A 15,373-nucleotide genomic window follows, 5' to 3' on the forward strand; every position below is an offset into this window, starting at 1 on the left:
TACAACAAATAGAAAATTAGCTAGGCCTAGTACCCACCTATAGTCCCAGCTACTCGGGAGGCTGAGGCAAGATAACTGCTCTAGCCCAAGAGTTTTAGGTTACTATGAATTATGATGCCATGACACTCCACCCAGGGTGACTAAGGCTCTGTCTCAAAAAAAAAAAAAAAAAAGAAAAGAAAACTTAAGAATCGTTTTATTTAGAAGAAATGAATGAGATACACTTCCCATTATGGCAAAAAGAAATGAAGAATGTCTGTGTTTTGTGGCTGAAGAACTATAAAATGCTCTTAGCAATAAGATTTTTAAGTAAAAAAATATCATGAAATGGGAAACAACTATGTCACAACTATGTCAAAATGATAACTTAGGAAAAGTAACCACACTGATATGCAAAAAATAAACAGCTACCTGGACCCTTCTGACTGCTGAGTTCAGTCTTATAACTTCTAGAAACTATGAAACAAACTCAGAATAAACTACTTACATGGGGAAGGACCAAAGAACAAAAAAACTATAAAGATGATTAAAGATTGAATTTAAAAGAAATAGAAAATAAACTTCCAGAACAAAAATAGTAGTTATGATTAATCCATAGCCAGAAAAGATCAAAATTCCCAAAGGTCTTTGATAATGTTAAGACATTTTCCCAGTACGATGGTAGAATTCTTCTGAAAAAGATGTATTTTAAGAGGGCCTCCTAATAAACTGTATCCTGGCGAGGTCAACTGACCACATACTATAACATGAAGGTGATTAAAGGAGGATTAACTTGAAGACAAGGAGACCAAGAAAGAGCTGCATCTTCACATGTCAGGAAGGATTAGACTCACTCTGCATTGCTCCAAAGAATGAGACCAGGAACAACCAGAAGCTGCATAGGTAGATTTGGACTAAAGGACTAAATACAAGGGCTTTTGGAAGGCAGGCAGCCAGGTATGTCTCTATTTTTCATAGTACATGGCTGGATACTTTCCAGACAGCCCTCATATAAAGAAGAATCTTTTGTTTGTTTGTTTCAGGTTCATAGAGGGTACAAAGAATTAGGTTACACTGTTTGCATTTGTTAGGCAAAGTCCTTCTTATAACTGTGGCCTGCCCCAAGAGGTGGGTCATACACTGTAACTTTCCATCTCCCTCCCCTTTCCCTCTCCAGGCTCCCTCATTCCCCCATCTCCCACCTTGAATTGAATTTTTCTCTTATGTGGTTATATATTACATCGTCTATTGGCTTCATATAAGAAGTGAGTACATTGGATTCTTGCTTCTTCATTCTTGTGACACTTTACTAAGAAGAATGTGTTTCAGCTCCATCCAGGTTAATAGAAAAGATGGGAAGTCTCCATCTTTTTAATGGCTGAATAGTATTCCATGGTGTACATACACCACAGCTTGTTAACCCATTCCTACATTGCTGGACATGTAGGTTGTTTCTACGTTTTGGTGACTACAAGTTGAGCACAATAAACAGTTCATTGCCAAAGTCCTGGAATGGATGTGGAGAGAAGGGAACACTTTTACACTGTTGGTGGGACTGCAAACTAATATAACCTCTTTGGAAGAAAGTATGGAGAATCCTCAAAGAACTCAAATGAGACCTCCCATTTGATCCTGCAACCCCATTACTAGACGTCTACCCAAAGGAAAAAATAATCATTTTATCATAAAGAAGAATCTTAATAATTAGAGATGCCCAATAAGTAAACACACTGCCTCTCAAAATTACTCACAGAGGTCTAAAGAGCCATCTGTCACAGATATTTTAGAAGAGACAACTGCAAGAATCAAATTGGACCAGGCAATCTTTAAGGTCTTTTAGAACTCAGAGAGTCTCTGAGGTATCTAAGACACATTCCTAATGTGATAAAATTCTACCTGAACCCTGCCATTATTTTAGGATTTAGAGTTCAATGTATTTAAATGTCATAATTTCGAGGTCTTGGTGTGTGCCACACCTTTTGGGGGCAAGACACGATTATAAGAGGGACTTTACCTAACAAATGCAATCAGTGTAACCTGGTTTCTTGTACCCTTAATGAATCCCGAACAATAAAAAAAGAAAAAGAAAGCATGATTCGTTATCTCATGAAAAAATAAAGTTATATAAGACAATAAAATCTCTCTCAAAAATAGAAAAATAAATGTCATAATTTCACATAATGATGACATATTCAGGACCAAAAAATAATTATCCCTTTTCAGACTAAATCTCACTTCATTTTTCTATTTCTCTCTAGAAAACAGAGAAACGAAATCATTCTAATTCTGACGTATTTTGCACAATCAAATGTCCTGGCTTACAAAGGCTCTGTAGATTTTGGCAACCCTTTCCATACACTTCCACCTAAAGAAAGTATTTTCTCTGGTGGGAGAAAAAAAAAGAACTCAAGAGAACCTCAACACCTATCATTAATTTAACATAAGTATGTAAACAAGTGATATTTCGAGAAATATAAAAACAAGCAAAATAAGGAACTAATTTCATTTACTCATTACACTCATGTGCTTAATAAAGTAGAGAGTATGGGGGAGGGAACTCCTGCAATATGCTTACAGCTCAATTTTATGTTTCAAAGTTCCACAAGTTTAACACACTGGTAATCAGCTATTTGTTAAATCTCTCACAAATCAAAGGAAAGGACTGGTGCAGCAGCTCACGCCTGTAATCCTAACACTCTGAAAGGCCAAGGCAGGTAGATTGCTTGAGTTCAGGAGTTGGAGACCAGCCTGAGCAACAGTGAGACCTCATCTCTACTAAAAAAAGAAAAAAATAGCTGGGCATCCTGGCAGGTGCCTATAGGCCCAGCTACTCAGGAAGCTGAGGCAGGAGGATCTCTTGAGCCCAAGAGTTTGAGGTTGCTGTAAGCTATGATGCCATGGCATTCTACCTAGGGCAGGCAACAGAATGAGACTCTTTCAAAAAAAAAAAATCAAAGAGAAATTATATATTATAAAACTGGTATAGAAGAGAGTAATGCTGCCAAAAGAAAAGTTTTATTCAAACCAGGTGTGGTGGCTCATGCCTATAATCCCAGCACTTGGGAGGCTGAGGCAGGTGGATTACCTGAGCTCACAAGTTTGAGACCAACCTGAGCAAGAGCGCGGCACTGTGGTTGGCGCCTGTCATCACAGCTACTAGGGAGGCTGAAGCAAGAGAATTACTTGAGCCCAAGAATTTTTTTTTTTTTTTGAGCCAAATTATTCGAAGTTGCTGTGAGCTAAGATGCCATGACACCCCACTGAGGGTGACCAAATGAGGCTCTATCTCAAAAAAAAAAAAAAAAAGTTTTATTCAACATTTGAACTACTCCTACTGCTTTAGGGAGACAGTAAGACCAATGTCATACCAATGTCATAGTTGTTTCACTGCTGGTTAATGCTCATATTGTTGACATAATGGGGTTCATGGTAATAACGCTGTCAAAAGATGAGGTTCATTTAATATTGTCATCCAGTAGATTCATGTTAATCTTGTGCACATATTTTGTGGTTAATATTATTGTCAAAGCTGGGGTTAATGATATTATTGTCATATAAGACTACTGTAATCGTTTTGGTTTGCTTTCAATGCTTCTAAGAGGTATTATAGTCCACTTAAATTTAAATATATGTGCATAAGGTAATTTCTCTCCAAACCAGCCGACATTTACACAGATGCTATCAAAAACAGATCATACCTCTTAGTTAAGAGTAGTACCTTTCTATTTAGTTCTCCTAAATAATGCCCACAGCTAAGATACCTATAAGAGACAAGTACACTTCATTTCACAGGAATTCTAAGTCTAGCAGGCGAAGGTGGGTGGATAGCTTGAGCTCACAGGTTCAAGACCAGCCTAAGCGGGGAAAAAAAAAAAAAGAGTGAGACCCTGTCTCTACTAAAAATAGAAAAATTGAGGCAAGAAGATCACTTGCGCCCAAGAACTGGATGTTGCTGTGAGCTATGACACCACAGCACTCTACCCAGGGCAACAGCTTCAGACTGCCTCAAAATAAAAAAAAAAAAAAATTCTAGTTAATAGTGGATAACAGGTCAATGATTCAATCAATCATTCCCTGGTAATGAAACCCTGATAAAAAGTCTGTACTGAAGTCAAGCTCCCTGGTTGGTGAACACTTGGATGTGCTGGGAGGGTGACAGGTCTTGATTCCACCAGGAGAGGGCACAGAAGCTCTGCATTCAGGACCCTCCCAGCCCTCCTTCCATTGTGTCTGTTCAGTTGGCTGGTTCTGATTTATTCTCATTTACCTCCTTCATACTACAACTGTGATTGTAAGTGCAGTGCCTTCCAGAGTTGTGTGAACTCTTCTGGAGAATTACTGAACCTGAGTGGGTTACAGAAACTCAATTTTGTAGCCAACTGGTCAGAAGTGCAGCTAGAGTCTGAAGTAAGGGCTGTCTTCCTAGGGACGTGCTCTTTAACACGAAGTCTGCACTAACTCTGGTGGTGAATGTCAAAACCATACTGCAGTAAAGCAGATGCTGTCAGAATAACCATTAAGAAAAACACTGCCAATTAAACTATGACCTACCATCAAATGTAAGACACACGCTGATTTCAGAAATTTTAAATTTTTTAAAAGCCCTTTCAAGGCCAAGCACGGTGACTCATGCCTATAATCCTAGCATGCTGGGAGGCTGACATGGGTGGACTGCTTGAGGTCAGGACTTCAGGACCAGCCTGAACAAGAGCAAGACCCTGTCTCTACAAAAAAAAGAAAAACTAGCCAGGCATCGTGGCAGACAACTATAGTCCCCGCTACTTAGGAGGCTGAGGCTAGAAAATCTCTTGAGCCCAGGAGTCTAAGTTTGCTATACGCTATGCTGACACCATACCACTCTACCCAGGGCACAAGAGTAAGACGCTGTCTCAGTAAATAAATAAATAAATGAATGAATGAATAAAGTGTTTTCCAAATAATTGTATACAATTATACAATGTATAATGTATTCTTTTAAAATGTTAAAATGGTACAAAAATATGAAGCACAAAATGAAAAATGCTTCTCTTCCCCACCTCAGTAGTAATCAGTTCAACATGTGCCCTGAAATTGGTTTTTTAAATCCTATTTTATTTTTTATTTTATTAATTTTTTTTTTTTGGAGACAGAGTTTCATTTTGTCACCCTCGGTAGAGTGCCATGGCATCACAGCTAAAAGCAACCTTCAGCTCTTGGGCTTAGGTGATTCTCTTGCCTCAGCCTTCCGAGTAGCTGCAACTACAGGCGCCCACCACAATGCCTGGCTATTTTTGGCTACAATTTGGCCCAGGCCAGGTTTGAACCCGCCACCCTTGGTATATGGGGCCGGCGCCCTACTCACTGAGCCACAGGTGCCACCCTTAAATCCTATTTTAAATCCACTTTCATGACTTCAATATAGTAAACAAAACCTTAAGTGACTTGCCAGAGGTCACCCAACAAGTCAGTGACAGACAAAGAATTAGAACTAAGGATTCCAAATCCCAAGGGTGTTATTTGCTGTCATAAACATCCTAATGGTGCTCAGGTAATCTTAAAAGATAACTACCAAATACTTAGACCTCTTAGTCATTTTGATGACTAAAACTAAAAGTAACTATATGACCATGAGCCAAAGGGCAATATATTTTATCACATACGATCTTGTTACCACCACTTTTCAGACAGTAGGCAAAGATCACGCTAAGCTTCACTAGTGAGTCATTTATCACTTAAACAGTTTAAAAATAAGACAGGCCACATATTATAGTGTAAGGAGCAACAGACTGGGAGATAAGACACTTGTGTCAACTGCAGCTCTACTACCAGCCAGCTGCAGGAATATGCTGTCAACCTGAACTCTGCGGGCCAGTTTCACATTTAGGAAACAAAGTAATATGGTCCCAGAGATTCCCAATGGGGAAGTCCTGGCTTTGGGGGGAAGGACAATTCTTAGCTAAACAGAAATGTCCCCCACACTGAAGGCATTAAGCTTCATTGGCCTTTGCCTTTTAAATGCTGGTAACTATTCCCAGCAGTTGTGACAGCCCAAATAGCCTGCCCTCACATGTATTTCCAAATGGAAAGATGGGGAGGTGTTGAGCTGGGGAGACTTAGTTTCACTAGTAAATGATCTCATCTAAGGTTCCTTCAAGTGCTAAAATTCTACAAATTAGTAATCCTTGAGTTACACTCAAGAGACAAGACCATGACTAAAAAAAAGTAAAGAGAGAAGGAAGCAACATGGTGTAATTTTAGTTGCAGTAATCCCATTTCTAGGACTTAGCCTAGGGCAGTCACCAGTGAAAAGATTCATGGGCAATGGCTGAGTCAACACAACACCGCTTCTAAGAGCTGCTGATCTGAAACAACCCAAAGAGGCAACATTTACTGAGTTCTTATTAAGTACTTTATTTTTCTTGCAACTTGACAAATAGCACATCAGTCAGAAGCTTAACAGAAAGACACAATCTCGGGCCCCACCCTTGATCTACTGAATTGGAATTTGTACTTTAACAACCTCCCCAGTTAGACAGTTCAAGAAGCACTACTTTATAAGTATTAATTTAGTCTTCATAACATGTATAATTAACTCTCAGAACTCACCAACGTAAATCTCATCACCCTCCATTTTACAGATCAGTGAACTGAGGTACTTTATGAAACTTGCATAGCAACTGTCAGATCCAGGATTTGAACCCACACAGTGTCAACTTATAGTATATCCACAAAGTGGACTGTTCTATAGCTATTAAAACTAGTATCTAAAGAATTTTTAATGGCGTGATAAAATTAAAATAAACCATTAAGTGAAGCAAGCAGACTATAAAGCTGAATATACGATATGAACTCAAAAATATAATTATTAAACAGTACATGTGACTGAAAAAGATCTAAAAGAAAAGATGTTACTATTGATATTTAGGTTAGGAGGATGGTATCTGGTACGCCAGGCTTCAAACTCCACCTCTTACACTTATGAGCTGACTGCTCTTAGGTGAAATGTTTAACAGGCTTAACCCCCTGAAACCTAATTTTTCTCATCTATAAAATGGGGACAGTATTTACCTCACAGGATTGTTGTCAAGCTTAAATGAGGTAATCTACATAAAGCATAAGCATTAACTATTATTATTCCTCTTTATACCTTTTCATTTTCCTGTATTTCCTCAGTGAACAGCCAAACAATAATGCCTTACATTGTCACATATCTTACCAAGGGGTATTACAAGGAAAGCACCTACTCCTCTCAGTAGATAATTTAAGACTGAACTTAAGCAACTGACAGCTGAGTAAGATCTTGATCTGAAAAAGATCTTGAAAGAAGCACAACTAAACAGTTAAACTCAGTAAAGGACACTGCGGTGCCAGTCCCTCTCAAAGAGGGCCATTATGCAGATCAAAGTCCATCATCTATCTTGAATGAGTCAGACATTCCAGCTATCTGGCAGTCTCTGCCTGACCTTCAGTAGGTTACTGAATTTCTTTCCAAGCCTCAGTTTTCCTCATCTGAAAAGAATGAAAATTACCTCCCTTGGAGTTACCATGAAACTTAAAGAGAAAATATGCATAAAGCACTAAGCACACTGACCAGCACAAGAAAGCACTTAATGTTTTACTTCTGTTAGCAGAAGCTGTCACCACCATCCCTAACTGGATAAGAGATTCAGGTTTGAGGGGGGTTTGTGTTTTTGTTTTTTATATGGAATCTCACTCTGTTGCCCAGTGCAAGTGGCTTCCTCGTAGCTCACAGCAACCTCAAACTCCTGGTCTCAAGCCATCTTCCTGCCTTAGCCTCCAGAGTAGCTGCAACTACAGGTGCGTGGACACAATGCCTGGCTAAATTATTATTTTTTTTTTTGCAGTTTTTGGCCAGGGCCAGTTTGAATCTACCACTCTGGGTATACAGGGCTGGGGCCCTACTCCTTGATTCACAGCGCCACCCCCCCCTGGCTAATTTTTTCTATTTTTGGTAGAGACCAGGTCTTTCTCCTGGCTGATCTTGAACTTTCAACCTCCAGTGATCCTCCCCTGCCTTGGCCTCTCAGTGCTAGGATATTCATCCTTTCAAACCACAGTTTGTGTTTTCACTATTTTCTAATCAATTATTTCATTAAAGAGCTACTTCATTACAAATGATCACAGCTACAGGACTAAAAAGAGACAACTTCCTCACTTCAAGTACAGTGTAGATTCACATAAGTAAATAAACTATGCCACTTACTAATTACACAACTAATAGTAACAAGCCAATTCCAGTGGGGTTTTCTCCACATTTCTGTTATCTTTGTAAACATAAACATTACTATCCAAATGAGTAAGTCAGATGCTTAAATAAGTGAACTCAATCACTACCAGCTACAATCTAGGTCAAGGCTTTCCGCCTGATAAAATTAGATCAGAATCAGTGTTAAGATTTAGAAAAGCCTAAGGATCACCCAGTCTGATCCTTTCGTTTCACAAATGGATTTAGGAAATGTAGTTAACTGGTGAACAAAGAAAACATTCAAATGATCATCTGCTTTTTCAGGAATTAATCCAGATCCTAAAAGGAAGATATAGGAGACCTGAGTTTCCACTTCCAAAATGACATCAAGTTTTAGCTTAGCAAAAGGTGTTACTATTATTACCACACTTTAAGGTGTAAGTGGAAGCTTCCTTTCTCACTCCCTACAGTATGAAATCCAAAGCTTTAAATTCTGTTTTAAGATATTTCTTTATTACCGAAAATGAGGATTGGTCAGAAATTCAAAGTGTTCCTATTTGACATCTAATTCAAAGAACGAGTAAAGCTCAAAGAGTTCATATGAAAAAAATATCAAAAACAAACAAATGAAGAAAACAGAGTTCATATGCATACTATAAGGCTACTATAGGAATTTTCTTTCATGTTTATATAAAAAATTTTCAAGACACAAATAGCTTTTAAACTTAGAAAAAATATGGTCAACTTATAGCCATTAAGAGAAATGAGAATTAAAACAACAAAATAAAATTCATACCAGATTTGCAAAACCCTAAGTCAACAAAACTTAGAAAAGATTTGTCCTTAGAATGCTGATCTCAAGATTCTCTAATTTAACAACTATCAACAGTCATTTCTGTTTGCAAACAAGTAGAAGCTCACACGTGCATCTATGTCTATATTTATATATAAAATTTAATGCTAACATGTTTTAGAGAAAGTGAGGAAGTAAACATACTTTATACGTACATACACATATATATAAACACACATACATTTCTTTTTTTCTCTTTTTAGAGACAGGGTCTCAGTCTATCACCCAGAGTGGAATTCACTGGTACAATCGTAACTTACTAAGCAGGCTCAGTGCCCGTAGCTCAGTGAGTAGGGTGCCAGCCACATACACTGAGGCAGACATGTTTGAGCCCAGCCCAGGCCTGCTAAACAACAATGACAACTGCAACAACTCCAACCAAAAAATAGCTGGGCATTGTGCTGGGCGCCTGTAGTGCCAGCTACTTGGGAGGCTGAGGCAAGAGAATCGCTTGAGCCCAAGAGTGGGAGGTTGCTGTAAGCTGTGACACCATGGCACTCTACCTAGGGTGACATAGTGAGACTCTGTCTCAAAAACAAACAAACAAATAAAAACTTACTGCAGCCTTGAATTCCTGGGCTCAAGCAATCCTCCCACCTAGGCCTTCTTAGTATGCTAAGACTACAGGTGTGCACCATGCCCAGCAATCTTTTAACTTTTTGTAGAGATGAGGTCTTACTATGTTGCCCAGGTTGGTCTGGAACTCCTGGACTCAAGTGATCTTCTCCCTCGGCCTCACAAAGTATTGGGTTTATAGGTGTGAGTTACCACATGCAGCCCTACTTTTATATTTTTAATGAAAATATAACTTCTATAAAGAGAAATCTTATAATATCTATCAAAATTATAAATGCTTATATCCTTTGATCCAGCAAATTCCACTTCTATAAGTTTATCATGTAGATAGACGCCCACATATGAAAGACATCAAAGGTACAAGGATATTCACTGTAGCACTACTTGCACTACTACTTGTAGTGCTACAAATCTGGTAACAACTTGATTGCTCATTTATAGACTACCTACAATTACGATAGACTCATAAAATGGAATACGACTACAGCCATTAAATGAGAACTACATAAACATGAAAAGATCCCCAAGATACTACTAAGTCAACAATGTGTGGCATACTGCACCATTACTTTAAAAATGCTTTTTAAAATGTATTTTAAAAGCTTATATGCTTACAATTGCACAGAATATCCCTAGGATGCCTAAGAAACTGATAATAACAACTGTCTTCATGAAAAGGTCTGGGTAATTCAGCTACAAAGATAGAGACTTTACAGCCTTTGTATGTACCTGGATGGATTTGGAGAACATCCTAAGTATCACAAAAATGGAAAATCAAGTATCCGATGTACTCAATACTAGTACAAAACCATTAAATGAACAATTAGACACCCACGTAAGAGAAAAACACAATTAAATTAAGCAGGGGGGAGAAGGTAAGTTCTCACCTAACAGGTGCAATGTAGGCGTATATGGCACACTGCCTGGGTGAAAGGTTCACCTACAACCTGGACTTTACCTAACAAACACAAACCTAATCATTTATACCCTTATATTAATCTGAAATTTTAAAAAAGGAAAAGAAAAGGTCTGGGTAGTGGGGAATGATGGAAAGAAAAGAATCTCATTTAAATATCTGACCTGTGGTATATTCACAATGAAAGAACTCTCAAATATTCCTTTGCCAAGAGTTTTCAAAGTCAACATTTCAAAGACAAATCTTTTTTCAAGCCTAATGACTCCATAATCAACAGGAGATCCAGCACAATTAAAATCCTAAAGTTCACTTCTAACCAGAAACACGTATTACTTATACTGCAGTAGAATTCAAGTGGTAAAACTCAGACCTCACCTGACCAGGTCTCCGTGGAGCTGTAAATAAAGACTTTCTCTGCCTTCTCCAGCACATATTTCTGATGCTGGTGTCTCTACTGTGCAAAGGACAAGATGCAAGTCAGAGGAGGAGGAAGAAGAGGAGGTGGTGGTTGGAGTGGCAGTGGTAGTGTCTGCTCCATAAAGGTAAACACAGCCTCTCTTCACATCTTCTCGCAGCCAGTCTCTTTCTCGAGAACCAAACCTACTCCTCCTATTCAAACAATTTCTGCTTCCATTGCGTTTCATATTTCTCTAAAGAATATCAAGAAAAAGAAATCATTAGCTGGAACATCTGACTGAATTAGACCTATTCGGTCCTCATCCCACCTCTCTCTTTTCACCCCGATCTGCTGAAGCACCTCCTCTTGGGGAGCATTTCACCTCCATCAAGCCCATTTTTAACCTGGAAAAACTTAATTTTATCATTGCAAGCTTTTATGTCTCCATGGATCAACTTATCTGACTCTCCTTTATGTCTTCAGAAAAGTCTCAAGAATAACAAAATACCTAAGTACCTACCACCCAATTTTCACAAATTTTATCATTTTGCCACATTTAGTTCAGATCATTACTCCTAAAAAGAGTATTTAACAATTTATTCCTACATGCACAGCTGAATCTTTGTGGCACCCCACCACAAACCCATCCCTTTCCTCTCTCCCCAGAAAAAAAGCACACTATTCAGAATTTTTCTATGTATTTTGAATGCGTTTTCCATATATGTACGTATCTATAAACTATACATAATATTGTCTCACCTAATTTAAAATTTTATCTAAACTTCAACATACTTATGTTTGCAATTTTATTTGGATTAACATTGGCTTAGAGATATATCTATGTTAATACACCAAATTTGTTCACCTGAATAATGGCCCATTATATGAACCCACTGCACTTTATTCATTCTCCTATTGATGGCATTTCATTTGTTTCCAATTTTTTACCACTGGAAACAATGCTGCAATAAATTTTTGTGCATGTCTCTTTATGCAAATTTGCATGTTTCCCTCAGGTCCTAAACTTCTGCCTAATATCCCAAATACACAAGTTCAGTATCAAGATGATACTGCACAAATATTCTTTCCATTCCTGTCATGTTTCAAAAAATGACTGTTCCATCTGTTAACTTAGGTATGTGAAGTTCATATATTATGAAGTCAAATTATCTCAAAGCAAAAACAATTGCTATAGCCAATATAACAAGTTTCTAAAGATCACCATTTGCTTGATCTATTTTTATGATGGGCTATTTCTGTTCAATAAAAAACATTTCCACTGACCTATCTCTCCAGCTTCATTCCCACTCTGTGTCTCAGTCACATCCAACTACTTGTAGCTCCCCACAACACCAACTATTCCACAATTCTGAGACTTGTCTGAAACGTCCTTCTCCATCTTCTTCACGTGACAAGTATTCTTCAAAACTCTACTCAGGCATTACCCTCTCTATGGAGCTGCCCATATTGCCCATCTCCATTCTCTCCTTCCTACCTAGAGAGAACTAATGACTCTGTTCTCTCCTCAGCAGAACTTCTTCACCTTGGGTATATTTCTAATACTCCACGTATGACAAATAGTTTTATTTATTTATTTGATATTTCTTCCTCTCTTCTCCACTGAGAACCCATTATAGTATTTTTTTTTTTTTTTTGGAGACAGAGTTTCACTCTGTCACCCTGGGTAGAGGGCCACGGCATCATAGCTCACAGCAACCTCAAACTCCTGGGCTCAAGCAATCCTCTTGCCTCAGCTTCCCAAGTAGCTGGGACTACAGGTACCTTGCCACAACACTTGGCTGGTTTTTTCTATTTTTAGTAGAGACAGGGTCTCACTCCTGTTCAGGCTAGTGTCTGAACTCCTGAGCTCAACCGACCCACCCATCTTGGTCTCCCAGAGTGCTAGGATTACAGGTATGAGCCACTGTGCCCAGCCTCCATTATACAGCATGGCCATAAAGTTCCTGTTCAAAATAGCTGGCTCTTTTACATTGCACAAGAACTTTATGGACACCCTGTAGTATCTTAGCACCTGGGTGGCACAGAGACATTTGTAGAATTTAGCTGACATCACAAAAATTTATTCCCAGTCTGTACTTTAACACAATTAGCTCTGGCAAGAAGTTCAACAAACTTGTGGGAAAAAAAATCTTCATTTCTATAGAGAATCCTACATCTTTGCATCAATTGCAAAATGAAAGGAAATACTTTCTCTAGCATTCCTCATTGGAAAACAGAAACACCTACAAATAAAGCTAACATTACTTTTCTATCATAATTACTGGGGGTAATTAGAGCACTTAAATTTCTAAAGATGGCAAAGAAAGGGAAAAGTTAGCCTAGTATCTCCATGAGAGACAGGGAAAGAAAAGACTGAGAATAGCTTCACTGTTCAAATTTAAGGTAATTCAGATAAATTGATCATTCTGTACATCTTGGGGATTTAGGTTTGATTATTCAAAACCATGAGGGTCCAGGGATGGTGGCTCACGCCTATAATCATTATGCATTACAAGGCCCAGGCAGAAGCAAGTTTGAGACCAACCTGGGCAACATACTGAGTCCCTATTCTACAAAAAAATTTAAAAATTAGCCAGAGTGTGGTGGTACAGGCCATAGTCCCAGCTACTCAACTCAAGAGGCTGAGGCAGGGGGATCACTTAAGCCCACGAGTTCAAGGTTAAGTAAGCTATGATCATGCCACCTGTACTCAAGCCTGGACAACTAAACAGGACCCTGCCTCCAAACAAAACAAACCATGAGGACATGAGGGTTATTATTGATTCTAACTTTAAAGAAGTAGGATAACTCTTGCTACAAGTGGAAATGAGGTCTCTCTTTTCTCAAGTTCATTTTCTCAAAGCTGAACACCTCAGAATTAAAGAGCTTCCAAGTGCTTATTGCATGAACACAGGGATCACCATATTTGTACCACTAAATAATTGTATTCCTTATTTGTTTAACCTTTGGGAAAGATTAACTGGTCCATCTGAAAACAACATTTTAAGCAGTACAGTAATATTTATACAAAGAAGTTCTGGGACAGTGCTCAGTGAGTAGGGCACCGGCCCCATATACTGAGGGTGCCAGGTTCGAACCCGGCCCTGGTCAAACTGCAGAAAAATAGCCAGGCATTGTGGTGGGCACCAGTCCCAGCTACTCAGGAGGCTGAGGCAAAAGAATCACCTAAGCCCAAGAGCTGGAGTTTGCTGTGAGCTGTGATGGCACAGCACTCTACTTAGGGTGACAAAGTAAGACTCTCTCTCTTAAAAAAAAAAAAAAAAGGAAGTTCTGCATTCTGCACTCAGTGAAAAGAAAAGAACAGATACTCTCCCACCCATCGCCAAAAGGCTGCTTTTTACTTTCTGAGATCAAAATAATGGCCCACTGACTTTCTCAATATTAGAAAAGTCAAGAAAGATGCCAGGAGGTATCAGATTAGCTCATATATTATTTTTCCTCCATGAGAATTTTTAACAGTCACATTTAGTACACATACATTTCCCTTAAGATTATAAATTTCTTTAAGAAACTTTGTATTATCAAAACATATATGTTGGCTCAGTGCTGTCCCAAAAAATACGTGTATGTGTGTGTGTGTGGGTGTATATATATGTTCTTGTCACCATTTACTTTAAAGGATCTATCTCTTGTCTATCTGATATACTCCACCCTATGAAAATAAACTGTTGAATTAGAACTTTAGAAGATATCATTCTCTTAAACCTGATCAATGGCATTTAAAAGGCCTGGGTACTAAGCCTCATAGCAACAATCTAAATGGACTGTTTAGCTATTATTAGCCACTACTGAAATTACCTAGTGTTTCCTTTTGCTCAAGAATGTCTTGCTCCACTGCCTAACACATCACATAACTTGTAGAAGGCCTTCTTAGCAGCTAGTACTGCTGATGACACTGTCCTCTGAGCTGCTTTCAGCCTTTAAAATCACCATTCTGCTGGAATTTCAAGATAGAGAAAACTTTATATTCTCCCTTACTCTTACATAAAAAACAGTCATTACCAATTTATCTAAAAGGAAACACTATAGTCACCTCCCACATCAAACAACTACACATATAGAGAGCATATTTAAGATTTAAAGGTCCTTCTAGAAAGCAAAAGCCTTCAGATTAAGCCATGAATCAAGTATCCACTGTTTCGGTTCCACTCTCTAAAAATAAAGATACTCCATGAGGGCTATGGTCAGTTCAAAGGTGGTAAACTACCAAACACTCACATATCATAACTAAGATACACATGGTAAAAAGAGTCTGGTAAAGTAGCTCTCCATATTTATCTCTATTAAAATGTGAAATACTCCTATAGATATGTTTCTACATTTGAAACTTTAAAACAACACAGGCTCATCTCTGGCAATATATGTGGTATGAAATATTTCCAAAGGAGTGGGAGAGGAATATTTCAGTTCATTGAAATTTTTCTGAAACTGACTGTTTAAAAAGCC

At 38.3% G+C, this 15,373-nt stretch overlaps 1 protein-coding gene across 1 annotated transcript in view; it reads right to left on the reverse strand.

The window, feature by feature from the left end:
- Positions 1-15,373, reverse strand: part of PHLPP2 (PH domain and leucine rich repeat protein phosphatase 2) — a 64,363-nt gene that overhangs the window by 45,424 nt on the left and 3,566 nt on the right. Inside the window, exon 2 of the mRNA XM_012806120.2 lies at positions 10,885-11,159. Coding sequence (XP_012661574.2) covers positions 10,885-11,159 — 275 coding nt within the window. The remainder of the gene's footprint in view (positions 1-10,884; positions 11,160-15,373) is intronic.

The sequence above is a fragment of the Otolemur garnettii genome, unplaced genomic scaffold (assembly GCF_000181295.1).
Source record: "Otolemur garnettii isolate 467f Iridium unplaced genomic scaffold, OtoGar3 scaffold00047, whole genome shotgun sequence".
In the NCBI taxonomy this organism is placed as follows: Eukaryota; Metazoa; Chordata; class Mammalia; order Primates; family Galagidae; genus Otolemur; species Otolemur garnettii.